The sequence below is a fragment of the Daphnia pulicaria genome, chromosome 8, assembly GCF_021234035.1.
Source record: "Daphnia pulicaria isolate SC F1-1A chromosome 8, SC_F0-13Bv2, whole genome shotgun sequence".
Taxonomy (NCBI): Eukaryota; Metazoa; Arthropoda; class Branchiopoda; order Diplostraca; family Daphniidae; genus Daphnia; species Daphnia pulicaria.
Genome location: NC_060920.1, coordinates 8,467,816 through 8,492,685, shown reverse-complemented (window position 1 = coordinate 8,492,685; position 24,870 = coordinate 8,467,816). Strand labels below are relative to the sequence as shown.

The window sequence follows — 24,870 nt, the reverse complement described above, 5'->3', positions numbered from 1 at the left end:
AGATGAAAGTCAAACTTTTGCCTTCTTTTTCCTTCGTCAAACATCAAGAGGAAAAATACAAAGCACAAGCATAACTTGGCCTTTATTGAATTGCCGTTTCCAATCCCAGTTTTTATACAAAGTGTATTCCTAAATATGTATGAGGGAAACTATCTAGCAGAAAATGTCGCCGTGCCTTGCCTGTGTGTTGCTAGGAACGACATCTCCAATGATTTCGAATGCAAACTCAACCGACTATGACGCTTAGATGATATAGTGTTGTGCGCATGATTTATTTACGCCCCAATTCTATACGTATAGGAGCGGCGGATGCCAGGCAGCGTCTTTTGCTTCGTCTCGTTCAATCGCGTGTAGAAAAAGGTGGCACTGTCGTCAGGTGAGTAAACTGCAGTCGCTTTCTGAGCACAACATGTCATCACGCGACTCTGTGTGTTGTGCTATACACTTGGTCCGCCCCAATAAAAACAAAAAAAGGAAAGAAAATAATGGATCTAGAATATATGTAGGTCACGCAGGCCGCTTGGAAATGACGCAAAGGTTAGGGCTGTCTCCTAAAGGTTGCAGACTATTGTTTGATTGAAAGGGGGGGGGGGGGAATGATGTGCTATACATAGGCTGCGTATGTAAAAGAAAACAAACGGCGGATAAGTAGAGCGGAAGCGTGGCACCTGTTCTGTGTAATAACAATATCCGACGTAATAAAACAATGACCGAAGGAGGTCTGTAAGTATGCCCATATGTAGCAAGCGGTAATAGCCTGGAAGGACGAAATACATTTGAGCCCAGGCAACTGAGCGCTATATTTGTTGTGTCTTGCAACGAATTCTGTAAACAGCTGATCCTATCCTAAGGCCATGTAAAACCTTTGAATTTCACTTTAGTAGATTATATCAGATACGATTTGAATTCTTTCAGTTTAATATTTATTTTGTAGTTTTACATTCCCCGTCTTTGCTTTAATACAATCACCTTGACGATTTCACGCTATTCACAATCACCTTGAAATTGAAATTTCCCCTTCTCCTTCGGCTCATCTAAGGTGCCTATTATTATTATTAGATCGTCCACGATTCCAGGTATGCTGCATATGTATTGTTCGGTAACAAGAAATTCAGAAAGTTTGGCGTGCTTTCTCAAGAAAGTGATTCGAATTGCAAGGTCCGTATTTTTTGGTATTTCATAACACATACCGTACTAACTGGAATCCAATGAAATTGGTACTTTAATCTGTACAAATGTGAGAACCAAGGCAGTTAATGGCGAAACTATTTTGAACTGCATTTGTAGCATAGCTTGGGCCTAGGAATTATTTACCAAAAAGAAAATCAGAAATGGTACTTGATTTAAAATAAAACTGATCCCCTCAACTTATTCCTTTATTATTTTTTGCCGTTTGAATTTAGGGAAGGGGTCGATTTTTGGGGGTTGGGGGCAGTCGAAGAATCGATTTTTGGTTTCTTACCGGGGAATTAGTATTACGTACCAAAACAGAAATTAGATTTCAACTAAAAATTATTCCCTCAACTTATTCCCTTGTGGTTTTTGAGAGATTTGGATTTTGAGGGGGGAGTTTGATTTTTCATACTATCGATATTTAATTACCGTAAGCATGCCGATTAGAATAAAATTGAACAAATGTCGTCTGCTTCGTTGAGTTAAAAGTTTCGAGAAGACAAAATTCAAGCATGGTTCAAGATTTATTATTCGTTTTTTATAACAGTCATACTCCATGCTGTCCAACGGGTAAATAAAACTAAGAATACAAAAAAATTATTGTAGGAGCTATAGAAGAGTTAAACCTGTTCCAAATTTGGGAAATGTTAGTTCCTGTTCCTGACTAGCATTTACCATGTGATTGCCCTGACTGGCCCTGATGTGGCAGTTTGTTTGTATCCTACTATATCTGTCCTTTTTTTATTTTTTTGCAGATTTGAGGCCAGAGCCAGCCACACACAATATGAAAGTTTTCTTGTGCAGGTGTTACCCTGTCATAAGTAACAATCTCAGGATCATCGCTTCCAGGTAATGATTTCCTTTACTTTGATTGACAGGTAACCTGCTAGATATTTGAATGCTGCATTACCTGCATCAATGCAGTTTATTACATGTAAACCTTTCATTCTCCCATTATTAACAATTGGATTTACCCAGTGTCTCATTTTCAACTTTTCCAATCTTTTGTTTCTGTCAATATTTTTTCTTAACCCATTTTATGTTTTTATTTAGATGAAAAGCATCCCATTGCATTGTCAATCGAGTTACGGATCTCTCTATTCCCCCTTTCTTCAAATCCTCCTGTACGCCCATGTGAATGTGGGTGTATTCACGAGGACACCCTTTACCCTATCCCGTCTGGGGTGATTTAACTCTTCATCGGATGGATGGAGCAACTGTAGATGCCTGGTTGTATTTCCCATGCCTAAAGGTAGGAAAAAATTGAATTCTATTCTTCCTTTTTGATAGTTTTTGGTGGCGTTGATTATAAATCGAGGAAACGTAGTCAGGGAGTATGTTTATTCCTGAGCTTGGAGGTTGTCTGCAACTGTTCCCTTTTCCGTTTTTGTTTTTCTCAGTCAGGGTTCACTAAATATCTCATTTGTCGAACGACTGCAGATCAGGCTTGTTACGTTTGTATCTCACAACTTTTTCTGTGGGTAAAAAAAAAAAAACACAGAAACACTTGAAGCCAAATGCAACAAAAGAATTTTTTTTAACAAGAGGGACCTGCCTCCACACCGGCATCTCCTCGTTTGCTTACTCGTGTTGATACGATTCTCGAATTGAGCTCCCAGAATCTGGTTTGCTGTTTTTTAATTCAAATTCAATCTGAATTTAGCTCGGATACGCTTTCCGTGTTAATATTATTCAATTCTGAATTGACCCCAAAAAAGGGAAAACGGTCGCAAATTTCCCGCATACAATTCACTATTGATTAGATTTTCTGTTTGCCATTAGTGTGTCTGCCGGAGCACTTTGTTCCAGTGTGGCCGCTACCCGTATCCATATCGTTTTGGGATTGCGCAAAAACTTTCGTGAACTATATTTTTGTTCGCCACATCAGGGATGGGCTCGCAGTCCTCGCACCCCATTTTCCCGGATTGATGTTGTCAGTCAGTCGGTATATCTGCGTTTATAAGCGCTGCCCAAATCGAATAGGGATATTATTCGTATGAGGGAAAACATAGATCGCCTCATACAGGCTCCATCTGGATCTGATTGATTAAATTATTCTTATTTTTTCTTCTTCTTTTGATTATTTATTCTCCCCTCGATCTGATAAAAAAAAAAACGAGAACTCGGAATGGAAACGGCAACGAGGCGTGCGCGGTTGCCTTTACTGTTCCATCCCTAATTCTCTATGTATATCCCTTTTTTTTCCCCTTTGGATCTGGCCTTTCGCAGGTTTTTTCTTCTCCATTGCCGCGTTTCATTCTCTCTCTCTCTTCTCTACTCCTCTCTGTTGTATCTACTACCCCACTCTCCTCCCCCCCCCCCTTTCCTCCGTCATCTGCGCGCCGCCAGAGATCCGCGGATTCAGTACGCTCGCGACGCTGGTCTGGGGTAGCAGCAAGACTTTGCCTAGCAGCTCACCTCATATCCAGCTCACCCATTTGATATCCTTGGGGTTTTTTCATTTTCATCATCGAGTGGTCATCTCTTCCCGTGCGTTCGTGACCAGTGACTCCGAATTGCGTTTAACTTTAAGAGTGACCGCGAATTTTTCGATTCCGGATAATTTACTCCATTCAAGTTCAACACATCCCCTACCAGTGGTTTGATCCGGATAGGATTGATTTGATCGAACTGAATTATGTTTTAAAGTGGTGGCCGTCATTTTTGATTCAGTGTTCCGCAAGCGGAGTGGCTGGAATAGAAAAGGAAAACGCTGTAGAATAGAGACGATGGAACTGTGTTGCTGCGAGGCTCTCCATCGGTCGTCGGTTGCGTGACTTTCGTGAGTGTTTCAGGTGTTTATTGGTCAACTTTGCAGCTCGCACTCGTTACGCCATGTTGTGTCCCGGAGCCAGGCGATGAGAAATGCACGTCTCGCCCAACTTGCACCTCTTTGTGTGACGCCACTCTAGCCGCTACTGATATGGCTCCTCTGCTGGCTCGTTGTACTCTGAATCAGCACTCGTTAGTCTCGATTGGCTCCGTGATTTCGGGGGGTCCGTGTCGGCCGCTGTGCTGGTGAGTGTCGCTGTGACATCGTCGACGTGGAAATCGAAGAAAAGGCCAGACGAGAGAAAAGAGGAGAGATGAGTTTGTCGGCACTCAATCAAACGGCTCCTGTGTGGGCCTCGTCGGGCGCAAGCAGCAGCCGGGCCGGCTCGTCGATGATGCGAGCGGCCGCCACGGCAGCTGCTGCCGGCCTACAATACGTGACGGCCAATATAAGCGACTCGCTGCCGCTGAGCTCCCAGAGGATGACGGCCGGCAGCACCGGGCTGGGCTTCGATGATTTCACGGACGAAGGCTCTTCATCCGTTTTGTTCAGCCAACAGCAGTGGACGTCTGGGAACAACACGACGGGCACAATGGCGGAGGACGACTTCGTTCTCCCTTACTCCTACCCGGAGATGGTCCTGATCGCCATCGTGGCCGGCTTCCTCAGCTTCCTCACCGTGGCCGGCAACTGCATGGTCATGATCTCGTTCAAGATCGACAAACAGCTGCAGACCATCTCCAATTACTTTCTGTTCAGTCTGGCAGTCGCCGACTTTGCCATCGGACTCATCTCTATGCCTTTGTTCACCGTCTACATACTGGCCGGGCGGTGGCAGCTGGGACCTTACGTTTGCGACACTTGGCTCTCGTTGGATTACCTCGCTTCCAACGCCTCGGTCCTCAATCTACTCATCATCAGCTTCGACAGGTAAAGGATAAAGAATAAAACCCCCCTAAAAAAAACTAGGCCCCCACCTGCCACGGGAGCGAATCAGACCAAATCATCCACACACAGACACAGACACACTCATTATCGTGTAGACCTAAGACTTACACGCTACAGTAAATACTCGCTACAACACAATACATTATCTCATTGTGTCGTGATCAATCCTGCATCCTTCCTTCCTCCCCCATCGATCCCCAAATCCTAACTGATGAGCTCGGACTCTGTCCCTACTTCGCAAATGACCGTGCAGAGGCGACCAATCGATTTCTCTATCCGTGTATATAGACAAGGTGAACCCCCAATCACCCAAGTATTAGAGCAACCCGCTCGCGCTAAATCTCCGTTGTTCCTTCCTTACTTTCTTTCTTTCTTTTCCTTTTCGTGAAGAGGCAAATCCTTCATTATATTCCTTACGTTGACTCGAGTACCGTGCTGCACCGCTTTACGTCATCTTTTTCTTTGATTATTCCCCCATTTATTTGCCGCAAGGAGCGACAAACGAGCGTCCTACCAAGGTGATTACTGTATAAATGTTTGTCGCTCTCATCGATTCCTGATTTATTTGATAATTGCGGGAGCAGCACGGACGCATTTAGAGTTTGAATGTTTTTTCGGTTTGAAAGACCTTTTTTTTTAAAGCAACTCGTCACCAAGGATCTAACGAAAAACAAAAAAGAAACTCTACATCAAGTGTCGAGTCGAGTCAAGTAGCTGAGCAGTTGTCTGACGTTGAAAGACTAGAGGCGTCCTTCAACATGTAACTCTTAAAAATCAAGCAGCTAGCGCTGTCTTGTCACTCTTTGGCTTCTGCCCCCTTCTCTGCCCGTCAGAAAATCACCAGTGCACTGCTAACCACGCAATCCCATTTTCCAGCCATTACGATGAGCCCTTCGTCGTTGTCGTCGCAAGGGCATATCCGATTATTCCATTTGGCTCTGCTTATACCACAACTTTTTCGTTATATAGCTTTCAACGACGACTGTTGGGTTGCAGCTAGGAGCTAGCGTCTAGCCGTCCGTGTCTTTATCACGTCCCTCCGTCTGGTGGCGAGTCGCAACGAAGCAGACCAGTAGCTCAGGCTGCTCAGCGCGATTCGCTCCTGTTTTGAGCTTCTTTTTTCCCTCTCGCCATCTGAAACCTCTGGCAAACTTTCTTGGAGCTGCTTGCGTTTTCTGTCCATGACAGCTTGCGTCGCCACCGGCTAAAATAAGTTTTCCAAAGCTCGTCCAGCCGCCTCGGTTATCGTGTTCTTTGTGAAACAAATTGGAAAAGATTGGCGGCCCGCAGAGCTTCTGCGCTTGATACGATCAACACGTTTATTAAGAACAATAGCCGCCCACATTGTATCGCCTACACTTTCAGGTTATGTTGTTCTCAACTGGAAATATTGTTCTCGAGTTAAACAGGCTGGAAATGTGTTTACTAAACGCGTTCAAAGCTTCGATGCTTCTTGAATCTAGTGAAATATTCATCAGCCCTTTGAAATGTCCGCGATTCTTGTTTTGCGTAGATGCGCTCGTCATGCGTTGCGTTAGAAACCGACGAGATTGATGGCGAAAAAACTGTCCGAGCTCAGCCCCGACTAAACTGGTCGAGACGCATATACATCTTCGTCGTTTGATCGCTCGACATTTTTGTTCAATTCTTCCTCATTTAAACTTGAATGCAACTCTTTTTTTTTTTAATGAAAAGCGACTGCTGAGTTAAAAAAAAAAAGAAAAAAATGATTGTAAAATGCGTTGCATATTTAACTCTTGTGCAGTGCCTCAGAGCGCGGCGCAGTTTCAACATATGCGTCTAAATAACGTCTGTCGCCGTATGTGTGTGTTCAGAGGATCTGGCCCGAGTGCGTTTGTGTCTGTTTGCCAGTGTACTCGGCACATATAGACGCCAGTGCGCCACGAGTGACCATGTCTCGTGAATAATTGATTGACAAAGTGCACTCTCTTATATAATGGATATGATGGAAGTGAATGCTGCTCTATAGCATTGGGTGTATTCAATATATCTTACCACCCTGGAGAGATGGGAAGGAAAAAGACCGAGGGATCTGCTTCTATATTTGTTGGCGAGAGGGTGGCTAGCTCGCTAGCTCGCTCGTGAAAACATCTCTGGCAAGAAACGCGTCTCTAATTGACCGTGACGCCAACTGCGCTCTATGATGTATTTGTTTTCGAAAGATCCCACACCGGACTTGTACAACACATACACTATGTATAACACCAACAGGAGTGATAGGATCGGCAATTTGCAACGATCTTTTCTATTCTCCGACAGGGTTGCTGTGCTGTGTAGTAATACGTAACCTGCTGCTGCACTCTCTCCACTACACGATTTACGACTGTCATTGATGTGTGTGTGTGTGTGTAGGCTACTTGCGCAACGAGATATATATATCAACTCTGGCTAGTGTAGATTATATATGGTTTGCGTAACAGATAATCAGATTGCATCCGTCATAGACCTCTTCTACACACGGATATTGGCCGCCCACCCCCCCCTATCCGCTAGCGACCATCTCGTTTGATGAACCATTTAGTTCAAGTCAGGCACAGATAGATCCTAATACATCTATACCACCGTCGGACGCGCTATTATTACGATTGGGGAATAACGAAGAAAAGTGGTGGGAGCCTTTTTCTTTTCTAAACCGATGCGCATCGTGGATGTTGAGTTGTTGACAGATGGGGGAGTTGTGTGGGGGAGGGCATCCCGTGGCTTGTTTGTTTTATCGATTTGTTTAGAGTTTGTTGCCGTGCTTTGTTTGAGGATGTCAAAATCCGAAACAAAAACATTTCAATCAGGAAGAAAGCCACGTTCGTTAGCTGTCGACGTCACGAACAGCACGGTTAATTTAGTTATATAGTTTTCCATGTTGCCTCTGTAAAGCGCGTATCTAGACTAACAATTCCAGCATATACAAGGAAATAAGAGCGCCCAGTAGCTGCTCTCTCTACTATAGCGTTGATGGCGGATAAGCTCAGAGAGAAGAAGAAGAAGAGGAAAGGAGCTGGCGACTGGGTGGGCGGTGTGTCTGTGTGTGTGTGTGTGCAATAAAGTTCGCTCGCTAAACTTATTCGACCGTGCGCTTCTTGTTGGACGAATGGATGGCTAGAGCTATACACAGTGCTGGGCGAGCAGCAGAGCTCCTGTGCCGTCAACGATGCAAAGACTACGACTCAACTGTGCACAAGGCAGGAACGTCTCATCAAAGGAGTGTCGACGAGGTAGAGACGACCAAGAGATGAAAAGAGGAGAGCTGTGGCCATAAATGTATGGCACGGTGGGGGAGAAGAAGATGTTCAAAAGAATTTATTTTTCCCCCCGCGCTTCCTGATCATCATCTTCATCATTTTTTCCCTTTTTTTTCCGCCTTTTTTCTGCTTGCTTTCTTTCCAGCTCTGCACATCACTCCCGTTTTTTATTTTATTTCTTTTTTCGTTCATCTTTTTACCACAGCCAGTTGAAGAGGCAGACGAAAATGTCTCCCCGTTTCCATCTTTTTGGCAGAAAAATAAGGAAAATGATTCGTTGCGGGCTCATTCAATTATACGGCCGCAGTCCGCACAGCCTCACTCTTTTCTCCGTCTTCTTTCTTTTCCCTCTCGTGGGCCCCAGCACCCAACACGCCATCGCTGACTACGTCTACACACACGACCGATGCGCACGATCTTTGATTTGTCAACCGCTCCCGTGCTGCTGCTGCTGCTGCTGCTAAAAAGTGCTGATGATGCTGTTATATCGTAGAATATGTATGCTGCCGCGTTTGCCGTTGCATTGAATCATCCGGCTTCCGACAAGTTTATAGGCCTTTAAGGGATGTAGTGAGCCGATTCTCTGATGGCCGGCGTCTGGTGCGAACAACTTATTTTCCCGACCCCCTTTCTTTTCTCTCTTGCCAAATGCATCGCTCTCATTTCCTGGTAAAAAAGAAAAGAAAAATAAGTACTGCCGGAATTTGAGTTATATCGCCGTAAAGAAGATAACATATTTACAATATGTTATGTCACTTACGTCGTCGCTGTTGTTGCCTCATACGGGCGACCCGACCTGCGACCCGAAAGTTGGAGCTCGTCAAGAAAACGCGTCATCCAATCAAATAACTGAAACTTGGTTTGGGCAAAAGCGATTGGCCACGCCTAAGAGCTGTATAGAACGGCAGGGGGGTTCCCCCAGCCACTAGAGGTTGCATATCTATGAAGAATGAGATACTACCGAGGAGAATCAGGCAAAATCAACTGGCCGCTCACTGCCGTGTCAATACAGTTGCGCTGGTCTTGTTTGGCCGAAAGCCGAAACCTCTTGTCGGAGAGTCGCCGAGTTCTTCACCAATGACGTATTAAAGATAATTTCCCTTTTTTTTTTCCTGGTTAGATTTTTGTTCTCTTTTGTTATTGGGAGGCAAGTTTTCCCCGGGGTCCGTAACTAACAGCCGCCTCGTGCAAACTCTGCGTCCCTTCCACTCTTGGCCGGCATTTGCTTTTTTGGAAAAAGCTTTTATTTCGCCTTCCCCCCCCCCCCCCATTCTTGATTCAGCTTGGCTCTCTCCTCTTTCTATACGTCTCTTGTCTCGCTCTTGTTTTCCTCATTGATCTGGAGGAACTCGTCCACAGTCCGCGGCCACATAGCAGCCATAGGCTACCAACGTCTCCCCCACTCTCTTTCTCTTTCTCTCTCGGTTTACAAATCGGATTGCCCTTTCATCCTCGGCAAACGCTAGAAGCTCCTCTGCCAACAAACGATATCCTTCTTCTTCTTCTTCTTCTTCTCCGTCTCTGTCTGCCGTTTCTCCTCTCTCTAGTCTCCGACCACCAGATCCGCCATCAGATCTTGGGCACCACGAGAGAAGCGCTCCAGCACCAGCGCTTTGCGGATCTCTTATTTCCTCGTCATTTCTTTTTCTTTTCTTTTTTAGTTTTTTTGTTCTTCTCCCGGCCTTTCATTTCTCTCTCTAGCCCTGACATTTAAGGCGATATAACGACGAAATATTAGATAGAAAACAACCGGCCGTAATACGGGAAATGTTACCGAGGGGCCTCCCCCCCCCCCCCTCCCCCTTGACGACCGTATAAGTGCGTAGCCTATAAACTACACAACATCACGGCCGAATAAAAGAGAGTCAACTCGGGGCGACACGTTCTCGATCCGCCGCTCGCGGTGCTGCGCCGACTTGATTCTGAACCCAAGAAAAATTTCTCTCATGATTCCCGTCTGAGCTCCCCATCATTTGATCCTAATGCCCATCGCTAATGGGTTTTCTTTCTTTTATGACCTTTTGATCCATATACTATACTATATACTATATTGAGTTGTTTTTATATCATCCATTTGATATACACAGCGTCGGCAATAGTCTCAGATGAAAGTCCTAATTCCTCCGAAAATCCCAATTTTCTTCTTCTTCTTCTGGTGATTTTGATAAATTCAATGTTTCCCGCTATTCTTGTTATTTTTCCTTTTTCTCTCCCATCACTTTCTTTATTTGAAGCGAGACTCTACAAGCAATGGGAGAGAGGAAAAGGAGTGAGACAGTGACGCCATTGCGGGTTCATGGCAGTCGGCCAAATAGTACGGCGGCGGCGGGGGTTTTATCCGTACAGATACACTCTCCAGATTCCGCCCGTGCGCGCATCCGAGCGCAGCCGGGGAAGATGGAGAGGAGGAAAAGGAGAAGAAGAAGAGCAAAGTAAAGCTGAGAAAATATAAAGAAAATCTACAAGGCGATTTGCAATGCTTCTTACCAGCAAAATCCTACATCTCTGCCGGTGTGGACGAAAGAGAAAAGTAATATCAAAATGTTTTCCCCCCTTTTTTTTTTCTCGCTCCATTGTATCGCAACAAATGGAAAGTTTAAAAAGGCGAAAAAAGCAACACAAGCTGAAAGAAGAGAGATATATATACACAGGAATAATAACATGCAAACAGCTAAACAAAAATAACAATAATAAAAATCTCTTCAAGTTTTTTTTCTTTTCGATTTCGTTTAGCCGTTTCCTTGTCTCGTGTGTCTCGTCGCTTATTGATATGAGATTTTCTCCTCTGGTCCGCATTAATAATCCAGAGCCCCGGGCCAAAGTTATAGAATTAGACATCACCAATTTCCTTCCAGCGCTTTTCGCTTGATCCTCCTCCGACGTCGAACTCCTTCGTTTCGCTTCGTTTCAATCCCATCTTCCTCTAATATGCACGCAGATTATGAAGGATTAGAAACTTTACGGCGACGGCTTAGACTCTTATGTATCGATCTATAATCTTTTTCATTTTTCTTTTCAGATATTTCTCGGTGACGCGGCCGCTCACATACCGAGCTCGACGGACACCTCGTCGGGCCGGCGTCATGATTGCCGCTGCCTGGGTCATCTCGCTCGTCCTCTGGCCTCCTTGGATTTACGCCTGGCCCTACATCGAAGGCGACCGCAAAGTTCCAGAAGGTAAAAAATAAAAAAGACCAATTAGAAAATTGGTTATTTTCTGCTTCATTCAAGAAAATGGGCAAATGAATGAATTCGATTGAAATGTCTAAGAAATGTCAGAGAACGAAAGTGAGAGAGAGGAATAGAGAGAATAATAAGACCAACGGATAGTGGATGTAAGGAGCCGGTCGAAGGATTTTCTTTGGGAGGAAGCGGCAACAGCAGATCAATACCGCAAGTCTACTCTGTATGTGTGTGTGCTGCTGCTGTCTGCGTGAGTGTGTGTGTGTGTCTGAGAAGCGGGAGCCTGCGGGGAAGGAGGAGAGAAGGGCGTCGGTTTGGAGGGTAGGGGAGATAGTTAATCGTCGATTATAGAAAGCAGAATTAAGGAGCGAAACAATAAATGGAGAACGTGAAGAGAATAGAAAGCGGATCATCGATTTTAATACAGTGCCATCCATTTCTAATGAACGGGAAAGAATTCGAGGAAGTGCCGTATCAAATGAAGCTCGCACGCAAATAGACTTGTAGAAAAGAAAAGGAAAGATCTAAAGATGAACACATTTCGATAGATGTTCGCTTGTGAGTCGAGTTTTCCTTCTATAGGCCGTTCTTCCGCCTATACAGTATAGGACTGATAACAACAATGCACTATTGCACCCTAGCATATCAAATATGCAGAGCGAGAAAGAGAAAAGAGAATAGTAGCGCCGAGGAGTTTCCGACAAGTCTCCGGACTCCATGATGGAAGAATATTACACATACAAACGATAGGAGACAACGACCAAGTCAACTATCGCTCGTCTAGAACGCATCATCCTTTCTAAATGGCTGTAGCTGCTGCTGGTGTATATATTCCTCACAATGTTAGTCTTTGACGGGAACCCCTCACTATATCGTCTAGCTGGCACTTGTCCAGCAGTGGTTTTTTATTTTTATTTCCACCCTCCGCGTATAGTTTTTGATTCGCTCTACAGTGGAGGAACACAGTACAAGTTGAAACTTTATCCTTCCCCCAGACTTGTACACATTTGGATTGATATGTTGGAATTAAGCTGCTGAATGCGATTAGCTTCTAGTGAAAATTGGGTACTCTTAAAAATACGTCCAAAGAAGCCGGAAAGTATCTATAGTAAGTCTCTCTGCAGATTGGGAATCGTGAGAGTCTGCCGGAGCAGATCACGAAACAGCGTCTCTCTCTCTCTCTCTTCGTCTTCTGTTCGTGCAGGGACGCCAAAAATCGATAACACACGCCGCTCACGTGAAATAAGATAAACCCCCTTCTCTCCTTCACCCCTGAAAACAAAAATAATTTACATTTATGGTAGTAGTAGTACCGCCGTCTTACAAAATCGGTCTTTTTCCTCCGACAGGAAATTTCTTTCATCTTTTTCAAATATTTCGATGCAAACGACGCCCAAAGAAAGAAAAGTCTATACGCACAGTCAGTCCTTTTTTTAATTATTATGATTATTATTGGTTCCTTTCGCTCTGTATTTTTCGTGTGGATTGACTTGGTCTATGCGCTCTGTTGCACTGTCGATTTGTTGGTCTGTTGTGTGTAGCAATCAACATTTAGCGATAGAGAGAGAGAGAGCCACTAAAGTTTCTTTGATGGAAATGTCGACGAAAGCGCAGGTATATTATATAGAAAAAAGATCTATCTTTGGCATTTATCATTAACGAATTTAATAAGCAATGACGGAAGATGAAATTGAAGGAACCAGTCGAAGTTGGCATGGAGATGTCATGTCTAATAGCCTAACGGGTCCAAATCTAAAAGAAGGCAGACGGCATAGCAGTGAAGCTTTCAAATGAATACAAAGTCTTCGCGAGGATACCTCAAGACTGCGAGATGAGAATGTCATGGAAGCGAAAAGCGAACCGATCAAAAGACAGAAAGCCGATCCCATCAAATGGGATTCGAGAACAAATTTGGATTTAGTTTCTTACTTTTTTCTTTCTTTCATTTTCCCTTTCGTGACACATTTTCTTTTCTTTGCGTCTCTTTTTCCCTTTTCTTTATGCATAATAATGCTGGAGCGCCTATATGTGTATTATATAGATCATCAGCGAAGAAACTGGAATATTTTATCAAGAAGAGAGAGAGAGAGTTCCCCCCGTTTTTCGGTCGAACTCCCACACACAAGTTTGTAGCTCCTTCACTACTCCGCTCATTGAAGGACTCGATATGCTGCTGTATCTTCTCCAGACTCTCTTACAGTCTAGGAGCAGGGCGAAAAGAAATCCCCCCCCAAAAAAGTATACGGGAGATGTGAAGAATTATATATAAGATGAAGCTGGAAAGGAAAAGGTTGGAGGAGCCATGTTCAGCTATATAGAGCCCTTTATTTTCTCTCCTCTCTCTCTCTCTCTCCTTCGCTTTTTTTCTATCCTTCTTCAGCCTGGGCTCTCAAACTCTGGCCCGGTCTCCTCTTCAAACTTGTATAATAGAAGGAAAAGTTTGCCACACTTGAGAACTCTCCGGAGTAGAATGGGAGGCGGAGGTAAAGGATCTGAAATGGAGGCCAACGGAACCGATAGCTGGTATATACCAGCCAGAAGGAAGGAGTGGGAAAAAATAAAAAAGCAAAGAGCAAAAAAAATTTTGCGATTTATATTCCTTCCAAGACTCTAATGAAAATGTATTTAAAGAAATTAGGTTTGAGGTGCACCGGTTGGATGTAAAAATAGTTAATGCCCTTTTAAATGACATCATTTGTTTCGATACATTTCCATCTTTTTGCCTACAAAAAAAGTAAAAATGAAGAGGAGGAATATCAATATATTTATAAGAAAACGAAATCAAGACAAGAAAAAGGGTTGACAAGGCAGGGAAGGAAAAGATCAAGTTGCTTATCATCAGAGCAGCAAGAGAGACGCGGGTCAATACATCAGCAGCCAGCGCTGTTGATGTTCGGGTGGTGGGGGTAGCGCCCCCCCCCCCCTAAAAGACCGGCGCACGCTCCTTCAGTAGTTGCATTATAGGAAGCGAGTACAGCAGTAGAGCAGCTATAGCGGGTGATCAAATGTCTATATAACAAAGAGCTCTTATAAATATATATAATTATATATCTATACCCTTTTTTTTAGTTCTTCTGTAGCTGTACATTGATGGCTCTTTTCTTTCTTTCTATTTTTGTTCCCCTTTTATTTTTTCGCAGCCTGACCAATCATAGCTGATCCTGTTATTGTAGCAAAAGACTGTATACAGCAGAGGAAGAAATGATGAGAAAATAAGAGGCCCAAAAGTTGAGTGGCTTTCCTTTCTTGGCCGAAAGCTACATCCGATGCTGTCCTTACATGTTACATCATCTCTACTCTATATATTAACCGCCTACTCTCTCTCTCTCTCTCTACTCTTTCTATTTTCGCTTGATTCGATTGATGAACTTAATTATTTCTTTCGATGCGATAAATATACTATTACCTTTCAGCTCCAACTAATAAAATGTTGTATAGCCTGTACACAATGATATCCTATACTATATAAGTGGAAATAAAATGTGATTTCTTTATTGGTGATTGTTTGCTCTCTCCCCCAAACAACAGATAAATGCTTCATCCAGTTCATCGAGACAAACAATTACATCACTTTTGGCACGGCCATCGCCGCCTTTTATGCTCCGGTGACGGTCATGTGCGTCCTGTACTGGCGCGTCTGGCGGGAGACGGAGAAACGTCAAAAGGACCTGTCCAACCTGCAGGCCGGCAAGAAGAACGACAGTCACCGATCGAATTCCAGGTACCTTGCTTGGCTTATCGAAGTTGAATAACAGAACAAAAATAAAACCCCCAAAAAGTGAACCTATATACTAACCGCTTGAAAAATCAAATGCGACGCACGAGCTGGCACAAGTAAAAGAGGATTTCATCCATGTTCACTCCATCATTCCCGAGTGTATACAGCCCCAGCAAAAAAATAGGAGAACATATTCCTTCCCATTTCTTCTCTGCCTATATATTAAATAGATATATACAGGCCTATACAGTCGGTCAGACTCGTGTGCTTGTATATAGAGTCTTCGAAGTAAAAAGATTGGGACAAAGAAAAAGTAGCAAAAAGTTTTTGTCGGTTCTTTTTCTCTCAAAAAAGAAGAAGAAGAAGATAGAAAGTCCTTTAGAATTCTCGTGCGTTTAGGTAGTTTGATACGTTTCTTTCTCTCCTTTTATATTCCCTCTCTCGTCGTGTTTAATTCAAACGGAAATCAATCCTCTTTTTTTTTCTTTTTGGCCCCTCTTTTCTTTTGATATTGCGAACGAGAATGAAAAAAAAAAGAAGAGGCGCACGTAATAGACAATCCAAGCAATATTGCAACTCCCACGGTCGCATGTTGGCTTTCAAAGTGAACCTAAACGTGTAAATAGCCTTATATACTTTTGCAAGGCTTTTTCTTCTTATTTTCTAGATCTTTTTCCTTTTTTTTTCACCCCCCAGCGCAGTGTCAGAGTTCGTGTGTCACTAGACAAGGTTATAGAGGGGGCAACTCAAAGCGCAAACTGTTTTCCTCGCGATAGATTGGTCTGTGCTGCTCGTGTGTATTGCATTTGTAGCCAGCAGCTGTATACATCTGTCAGCCAGGCCTATATTAATCTATTATTAAGTTTCACATGTTGTTTGTCTTCCAGCGAATGGCTTTATTGGGATGTCTCTTGTCTTTCCGGAGAAGAAGATATGAATATCGATGACGTAATCCCCCCCCCTCCCTCCCCCCGCAATATGTAATGTTGAACAGAGAGACGACTAGGAGAGGAGTCAGCCGGTCCGTTACAATTTTGTAACGTCACAGGTCGTAGACTACGGCGGCAATATAACAGCGACAACAGAATGAGATTTTCATCTCTCGTTCTTCGTGTTCGTGCGTTTCTCCCTTTTGTTTCTTCGCCCCACACCAGTGTCGACATTATTTCGTTATTGCTTTCGTTCGTATGTCGCCATTTTCCAGCGGGTCCCCGGGACTGCGTATTTTATTCACGGTTGATTCACGTCCACCATCCAGAAGAGTTGGCCAGAATCGACTATATTGACAATTAGCAATTGCTAAACAGTTTTTTTTTCTCTCGCTCATTGACGAGGTAAGAATACTGTATTAGGCTATAGGCGAAGAAAACCAAAAGACAACTTGTTTCGTTTACTCGGCTCGGCTGGTAGTTTCTTGGCACTGATGGAAGGTCTACGTCGACTTGGGGAGTTGGGGGACAAATGCCGTTGTAATTGCGGAGCCAAGTCTTTTATAAAGGACACTAGTAGGAGAGATTATAAGGCGGAATCAGGAAATAGAAATGCCGCGTATTAGCTCGCTATACTCTAAGGTGAGCAATTAAAGGTGTGCAATTAAAAAAAAAACATCAATTTGAAAGTCTCGTCATTTTAAAAAGAACCTGGGATGTTGAAATTTAACACAAATTCTGTTAAGACGCCAAACTTCTCTAACAAGGCCGTCAAACTCGTAGAGAGAACCTATTCGGGTTCGTTCGGTAACTTTTTGTTGGTTGAGTTACTAATCAGTTGCTAATAAAGCTGTAGAATAGTGCTGTCGGCTACAGGCCACGAACCTATACGTTGCTCTCGCTTTTTCGTTCCCAAAAATAATTTCTCTCGTCAACTTTTTAGAGTAACTTTAGTATAACACTGTCATTTCACAAAATCAGTCCAAGAAAAAAAACACGGTTTCAACTTTGTATAATCGGATCTATCAAGGTGGGTGAAGTATACGGTTGACTGATTTCCCAGAAACCTAAATTGTCCAAATGATTGTGGTCTAGCTTTAAAAGAAGAAAAACGAGAGTAGAAACAGAATATTTGCCGGTTGTTTTGGATCCAATTTGAAGGCCACAGGCCACAGTTAACAGAAATCCTATAGCTACAGTCTCAGAATAAAATGAATATCCAATATAATTGCGTGTAACCGCGTAGATTCACGGCCATAATCTCAGATTCTCTGGCAATTGTAGGACCATATTGTCTGTGGAGCACCTTTTGGTCTTTAGACATAATCATATGTAATACAATATTCGCTATAGGCTATTTGACACGCCACCCACGCGTTTTCAGGTTTGTTCAAAGCTATTCAAATGTATCTCAAATGCATTTCGATATAATCCAAGGGCGAACAGCGAACTAATCAAAGTCCCACGGAAATTCTAAGAACGTACAGTATCTGCGCAATATTGGCTATATACAACAAGGTCCCAAAGGGGAAGAATGATGAGGAAAAGACGACATCGGGAGCCGCAGTGAGAAATAGAGAGATTCAGGGTTATAGGACCCAGAGTAAAACTGAAAAATATAGACCACAGCGTAGTAGATCCCTGTATATGTGCAAGAGCGACTATGACGCCAGATCTATATATATATGGCCCGTCATCAAGAATGAAGATCCTCCTCCACCATCCACACAGAAAACTTCCGCTGACCGCCGCTGTGGTCATCGACTCTATCTCTCTCTATAGACACATACACAAAACATCCAAAGGGAAGACGAGAAAAGCAGCGAGGAAGAGGGGAGGGGGGTATCAAAGAAAAGAAGACAAACAAAGACATCAGTAATAGGAGAAAGAAAGAGCGTGTATATATCGGATCTATAGTTCGATGCCCCATATAGAAAAGGGGGGCTGCTACTGCGGGGAGGTTATATATACAGTGGGGCTGTACATTTTCGGCCAAGAAAAGCTCGGGCGAGAGTATATGAGCTTTACAGGGATCTATTCCTACGTATATATATCTAGTCTACTCTACTCTACTCTACTACTACGGCGGGACTCTTATTCTTTTTAACGCTGGAGTTGGATCAAGGCGTTGTGCGATGACCGCTCCCGATGAGCCACCGCGCGTATTGAGCCCCTCCCTTTTGCCTACATGCTCACCCAGCCGATCCCCGGCGCTCTGCCGAACAGATGTTGCTTGTACAACACAAACACGGAACGAGAGACAGACGAGACAGCGGAGACAGCCCACCCTCCATCCCATAAAAAGAAAGAAAGAATAAAAACAAGTAAAGAAGAGGAAAAAATAGAGTAGTATGTACATCCAAACTAATATGGAAGATTGCTGCTGATGGCTTTTATTCATTATCCTCGAGTTCGCTTTCTCCTCTCCATTATTTCCAAATGAGGGACGAACGCGAGTTCTCTCTATACACAACCCTTGATTTGCATAGCGAGGAGGCTAGGTTCTATACGGATGTGTGCAGGCCTCTCTCTCTCTCTCTGCTGCCGCCTCTGTGTTTGTCCTATTCTTGTATTATTGAATCTACATGCGCTTCTCGCCGTCATTGAATTGGTTCAGGCTGGTTCGGGGGGTGGGCTTCTGTTTTATTGTTTCGTCGAATCGATTTGCATTGAGTGGATGGCACAGTCAACGCATACTGCGCTGCTGTGCGCCCCCCTCCTTATATTTCTTCCTCTCTTCGCCAAAAGCAAAAATGACACCGGAGAGCCGACGCAATAATAGAAGCATAGACTTGCACACACACACACACACACACACAAGGCATCAGCCTTGTAGATAGAACCCGAGGAAAACTACTTCCGACGTCAGAAACGACAAGTTTTGTGATTTTTAGAATTCAAATATCCAATGGAACAGCTACACATTTTAGGGAGAGGTTCAAATTGAATTGTTTCAAAGTACAGCATAGGCCCAGTCAGGTCCAGGAATAACGAGAGTGGATCTCAACTTATTTTGGTGTATTTGTCACGTTTCTTGTTTCCGCTTTTATCACGAGCGATACATACGAAAGACGAATACAAAGGATTGTATAGTAGGCTACATGGTTCGAAATAAGATATTGTTTTTTTTTGTTTTTTTTTGTATTATTATTATTTACGACGATGCCAAGTTGTGATGTTATTTGTGTCGTCTGTTGCCGGACTAGATCACACCCATTTTTATGTATTTCCTCTTTTTTCTCGTTTTCCATTTCCTCTTGCTCTCCAACTCACGTAAACTGAAGTGGCGAGGAGCAGGCTGTCCTGATGAAGGCCAACGACGAAGTCGACCACCACCTGAGGCCGGTCGGTGCGGCCACCGATTGGCGCCGTTCACGCTCCGAATCCAGCGGCGCCGTCGACGACTTGGAGACCTCGTACGTGCCAGCTGCCGCTTGTTTGCCCGGACCACATCGCAGACACTATGTAAATATTTCCAATCATTTCGTTTTTCTTTTTTTTTTCTTTTCTTTTTCTATTCCCCACATTCACCTGCCAACATCCTGTATCATTTTCTATCGCTTACTTACTACGTTTATTCACCGTTTTCCTATCGATCTCTTGCGTCATCCAGACACGATTTTTATATTTCCCGCTTTTTTGTCGGACATTTCCGTTCGATATCAGACCACACCTCCCCTTTTTTTTTACAATGATATTTTCTATTTATATTCTAGATAATAGCAATAAAAAAGTAGGTCATGTTTATTATAGTGCCCAACTAAAAATAGTATAGATGCGGAGACGTGCACTTTTTTTATGCGGACTTGATTAAAACAACAAAAACCAGACTTGACGAGGTATAGTCGACGGGAAGTGGCGATGGGGCGTTAGAGCCGTTAGGCCGCCATTTAAGTGCCCGGGACGGTCTACTCTCTAGCCGGTGATATCGATCCAAATAAAAATTGGGGCGAGACCCCCCCGTCTAGCTAGATATAATATAAATAAATATAATCGAAGAAATATTTCTTTTTCTTTGTAAGAAAAAAAAAGAAAAAGAAAGCCTTTTAGACCATTGGATCGATTTCTTTCGGGGAGGGTTTCTGCTCTATCAATTCCACGTCTATACTACACTTTTCTTGATACCATACCCCCACATTCTTCCGAGATGGCTCTCGCCACACCCATTCGTTCTTCGAGTGCAGTAATAGTCTAGATTGGGCCTTATATTCATGGGGTCTCTCGGATGGGTTTTTGTTTCTTTTTCTTTAAGATTTGTATTTTTTTTTTCTCTTTTTTCTTGTTTTTGTGATTCGGTTACATCTACTTTTTTCCCCCTATATTTTATTTCCAATACGGAGAACGGTCCATCATGTCCAGGGAGCGCTGATATACGTAAGCCTCATGCGGAGCGGATGCTTGTCTGCCAGATGGTTTACAAAAGAGATAGGGGGGCTGCTGGCGGACCTGAGATGAAAGAAGAAGAAGAAGAAGAAGGAGCCTATATCATTCCCTGCTCCATCTCCCGACGTCGTTGGCCGACCCTAATAGAATTATACATAGACATACAATACAGCGGCCTTCTCCAGAGAGTGATGTTATTACACGCTTAGCTCATCCACACAATATAACTGTATAAAACCTGTACATCCTAGAGAGAGGGGGGTGGGGGAGAGAGAGAGAGAAGGAGGGAAAAGAAGGAAGGGGCGGCTGAAAATGGATGGCGAAGAAGGTTGGAGAGTGACACTTGATTGAAGCTGAAGAAGAAGAAGGCGCAAAAGAAAAAGCCTAAAGGAGGGAGCGAAGAATACAGACGAGCATCTCCACAAGAAAGAGAAGGAGAGAAAGAGAGAGAGAGAGAGAGAAGACGGATATTGACGGAAAAGCTTTAAAGTGCGGCTGAGCCAAGGCGTCGTGACAAGGGTGTTGTTAGACGGGAGGCGAGCGAAAGGGAAAAGGCAAGAAAAGAAAAGAAAAGAAAATGGGAGGTGTGCGAAAGGAACGCCTATGCGCCGGGTGTCGCTGACGATGTCTGACGTCATCAATGGCAACCCAATAGAAATGAGCTGAGGCCACAAAAATGGCAGGATGAATTTGATGGCAATATAGAAGCCACAGCACATAATAATGCGGTTGAATAGAAAGAGGACGGCCCAAATAGGCTGCTGGCAACGTTCGAATATTTACGAGTTTCATCGAGTTGCCAACCTAAACGACTGAACGTGATGAGCCGCTGATGAATGTGATGATGATTACGCAACAAATAATCTGATTCTATTTTTCTCTTTTTCTTCATCGCCGACAGGCTGGATCGTGGACCAGCTGGGCTTACTGGCGTCGCTGGATGCGCTGGTCGACGTGGCAACACTGGATGAGGAACCTGACCCGTCGCCAACCGCAGCGGCCGCGGAGGCGAGGCGACCGGACGGGCGGCGGCGGTGGGGACACGGAATCCTACAGCGACGGCTCAAATGTGGCGACGACGCCGGCCTCTATCGAGACGCCCTTAGCTTCTTCCATGTCGCGCGGCCCGTCCATGAACATCCGCGATCCTTATTCGTCGACGCCCACCCGATACAAAGCGGCGGCGGCCGCCGCCGCCGCCAACGACCCCCGACTAATCGGCGTCGACAGGCGACGAACTCTGGTGGCCTCCAAGAGTCTGACGCAGGACCACCACAACAAGCAGCTGGCCGACGGGCAAATGTGCCCGTCGCCGTCGATGGATAACGACGACGGAGACACGGACGGCGGCAAGCGCTCGCATTCAGCCGATTCCGTCTTCACGATTTTGATCCGCTTGCCGGCCGACAGCTCGGCCGACAAGGCCGAACACAAAGTCTCGATCCGGATGATTCCGGCCAACATTCCCCCTGCCGCTTCCCACCGCTCGCGGGCCAGCGGGTCGTCAACGGGCAGCGCCAATCAGCCGGCCGTACGCTCCAGATCAGTTCCTGTCGGCAACGAACAGCACGACGGCTACAACAACCGTAGCCGGCCGCCCGGAAGCGGTGGCAGCTCTGCCAGTCAGTACACCAGCAACCGGAGCCTGGCGGCCCGTCCGTCGGGCTCTCGCTCGGCCCAGTACAACGACTCGACCAGCAGTCTGCTGTGCGGGACCAATCTCCACCTGCCCAACGCCCTGTCGCTGAGCAAGTTGACGGCCCTGGCCAAGCCCAACCACTTGCCGCTGCACAAGGGCAAACTCAAGAACCACCACGCCAGTCCGTGGGTGCCTCGCAGCTGCATGCCCGTCGCCCAGTCACCGCTCATCGTCCGCTGCACGCGCTTCAACGGCGGCTCGTCCGGCACACCCGATTCCGGCGACCGGACCCCGTCCGGCGCTCTGCCGATGGACGCCAAGATCGTGCCGAAACACCGGGCCGGCGGCGTCGGTCCTGCGGGTGGAATCGCTGGCAGTCCGGCGGGGAGTCCAGCCGGCGCCCTGCAGACCGTCTCCGGCTCGGTGGCCAACAATTCCGGGGCGGTGGGCAGCAGCGGGTTGCACCCGCCGATCCGGCGTCCCAACCACAACGCCTACAGTCCGTCGGCGGCTGCGGCGGCTGCGGCGGCCAACAAGAAGGCCAACAAGAAGCCGAAGAAGAAGAACCAGGAGAAGCGGCAGGAGCGGAAGGCGGCCAAAACGCTGTCGGCCATCTTGCTGGCCTTCATCCTGACGTGGACGCCGTACAACGTCCTGACGCTGCTCAAGGCGCTGGCGCCGTGCGACAAGGACGACTGCTTCTCGTCCGAGCTGTGGAATTTCTCCTACTACCTCTGCTACATCAACAGCACCATCAACCCCGTCTGCTACGCCCTGTGCAACGCCTCCTTCCGGCGCACCTACGTCCGAATCCTCACCTGCAAATGGCACTCGCGCACCAAAACGGCCGTCCAGCGCGGCGTCTACAATTGAAAATGAAAATAGGCGAAAAGAAAAACAAACAAAACAAAACAAAATAACAAACCCGGTTCACATCATCATCATCATCATCACCGATGGCGAGAGAAAATGATGGAGACGGGCTCCTGCTGGTGATGTGGCGTGTCATACAGTTTTGTCAGCAGGCAAATGTTATATCACGACCCGTGTTGGTTCCGCTTCTCCTATTATTCGCTCCGCTCCATCTCTTGTCGCCTTGGTGCTTCTCCTTTTTCTCCTATCAGGGATGTACACACAAAATTAGAAACAAAAAAGACAAAACTATACAACTCCCACCATCAAATACAAAAAAACAATTTCGATGTGCATGTGCAAAAAAAGAGAAAAAAAGAAGAAGCGGAGACTCTCCCCGGAGCACGTTCTCGAGTGGATCTTCTCTGTGATCATTCGCTTGGAGACACATTGATAGTCCAGCATCAGCACCATCATTGTCTCTCTGTCTATATTTATATGTATCATTCCTTATGTATACATCTACTCTCCTTCCGGTTTTTCCTTTTTTTTCTTTGGGTCCCTTTTTCCTGTTTTCTCATTGGTCGGTGTAGTGATCGTCATAATATTTCATTCGCTGGAGCTCAAAAACGCAACGGAGCACAAAAGGTTCCAAGTGTCGTCAAAATAAAAGGAAAAAAAGAAAAAAAGAAACAAAAAAAGGACCGATGATGAGAGTTGTAATAATATAGAATTAATGATAATCAACTCCCCTCCCTGCCTCTCACCCCGCAGAAGAAGAAGAAGAAGACAAATATTACATTGATTACAATCAGTACGTGATCAGTGCGCTGATAACGCACTTTCTCCTCCTGTATGTTGTGTGTATATAGGAGGGGCTTGTTACCTATTCCGCTTGTTTTCTACGTCATTTGGCGTCTGCCGCTTTTGAAAATGTCAATCGAAATTCTCCCCACCACTTGGTCCGAATGCGAAATGGGTGCGGATTGGAGACGGACGTCATCAGACGGACACGACAACCCCTTCCTCTCTCTCCTTTTCTTTTTTGGCCAAACATCAGACATTGCCCCGATGTAATCATCTCGTCCTTATTAGCTGTACAGCGAACCGGCGGCCACACATTCCTCTCCTCTCGAATGGCACCGACGACCAGCAACGGCGGTAGCAGCGCGCGCAGTCGACACAACAACCCAAAAAAGCCCAGGTCCCGCGACTGGCAGATTGTTTTTTTTTTCCCGTTGGTGTTTGCGTCGGAGTGAAGGGAGGAGCTCTACACAATAAATGCGTCAACAAAAGAAATCGAATCGGCGGAGAAGAAGAAGAGGAAGAAGAAGAAGAAGAGTAATGGGTAATCAAAACAAATCTTTGCTCCCGCTCTTTTCGGTTCCTCGCGGCTGGCAGCGCAGGAGCTGCTCCTTCTCCGCTTCTATATCTATCTATACAAGTTCGGGGAAGAGAGACGAGAGACTCTAGCGAGAGCCCAAGCCGAGCCATCGGCAACCGTTTTCATTTATCACAGACAAACAATCAAGTCGATAACCTCCTCTCTCTCTCTCTCCCCGGTTGTAACACAACATTGGCTATTCGGCTCGCGTTTGCTCTTGCTCGTCCCTCGTCAACAGCCGCGGGAGAGACAAGAGCCAACAAAGAGCAAAGAAAAAGAAAAAGAAAATTTCCTTTTTTTCTTCTTCTTCTGTCGGATCTGGCCGGCTCGATCGTCTCCTCCGTTTTACCTCGAAACCTCTTCGTCTCTCTCTCTCTCTCTTCTCTCCTTTTTGGCTAACGCGTCCAATCTTCCTTTATTATTATCTTTTTTTTTCTTCTTCTTTTTTGGGTTGTTGTTGTTGTTGTTGTATTTTATTTGCGTGAGCTTGGCGGCCGAGAGCTGGGCGGCGCTTTGAAACGTATTTTTTATTATTATTATAATTTTCTTTTTTCTTGTGTACATTGGTGCTCAAATCAAATGAGGTTCAAGATCGGGAGAGGAGCGAGAAGAGGAAAGGCGGCTGTTTTTA

The 24,870-nt window shown here is 45.1% G+C and overlaps 1 protein-coding gene across 2 annotated transcripts; it reads left to right on the top strand.

The window, feature by feature from the left end:
* Positions 1 to 3,483: 3,483 nt before the first annotated feature.
* Positions 3,484 to 24,522, top strand: LOC124310918 (muscarinic acetylcholine receptor DM1-like). 2 transcript variants are annotated; one of them, XM_046775076.1, is made up of 5 exons: positions 3,484 to 4,876; positions 11,171 to 11,328; positions 14,863 to 15,055; positions 19,266 to 19,446; positions 21,266 to 24,522. In XM_046775076.1, exons 1-5 carry the CDS (start codon positions 4,260 to 4,262, stop codon positions 22,874 to 22,876), a joined length of 2,760 nt encoding a protein of 919 aa, XP_046631032.1. In that variant the 5' UTR covers positions 3,484 to 4,259; the 3' UTR covers positions 22,877 to 24,522. The 2 variants fall into 2 exon arrangements, with proteins under 2 accessions (XP_046631032.1, XP_046631031.1); XM_046775075.1 differs by having other exon boundaries at positions 19,263 to 19,446.
* The last annotated feature ends 348 nt before the right edge of the window (positions 24,523 to 24,870 follow it).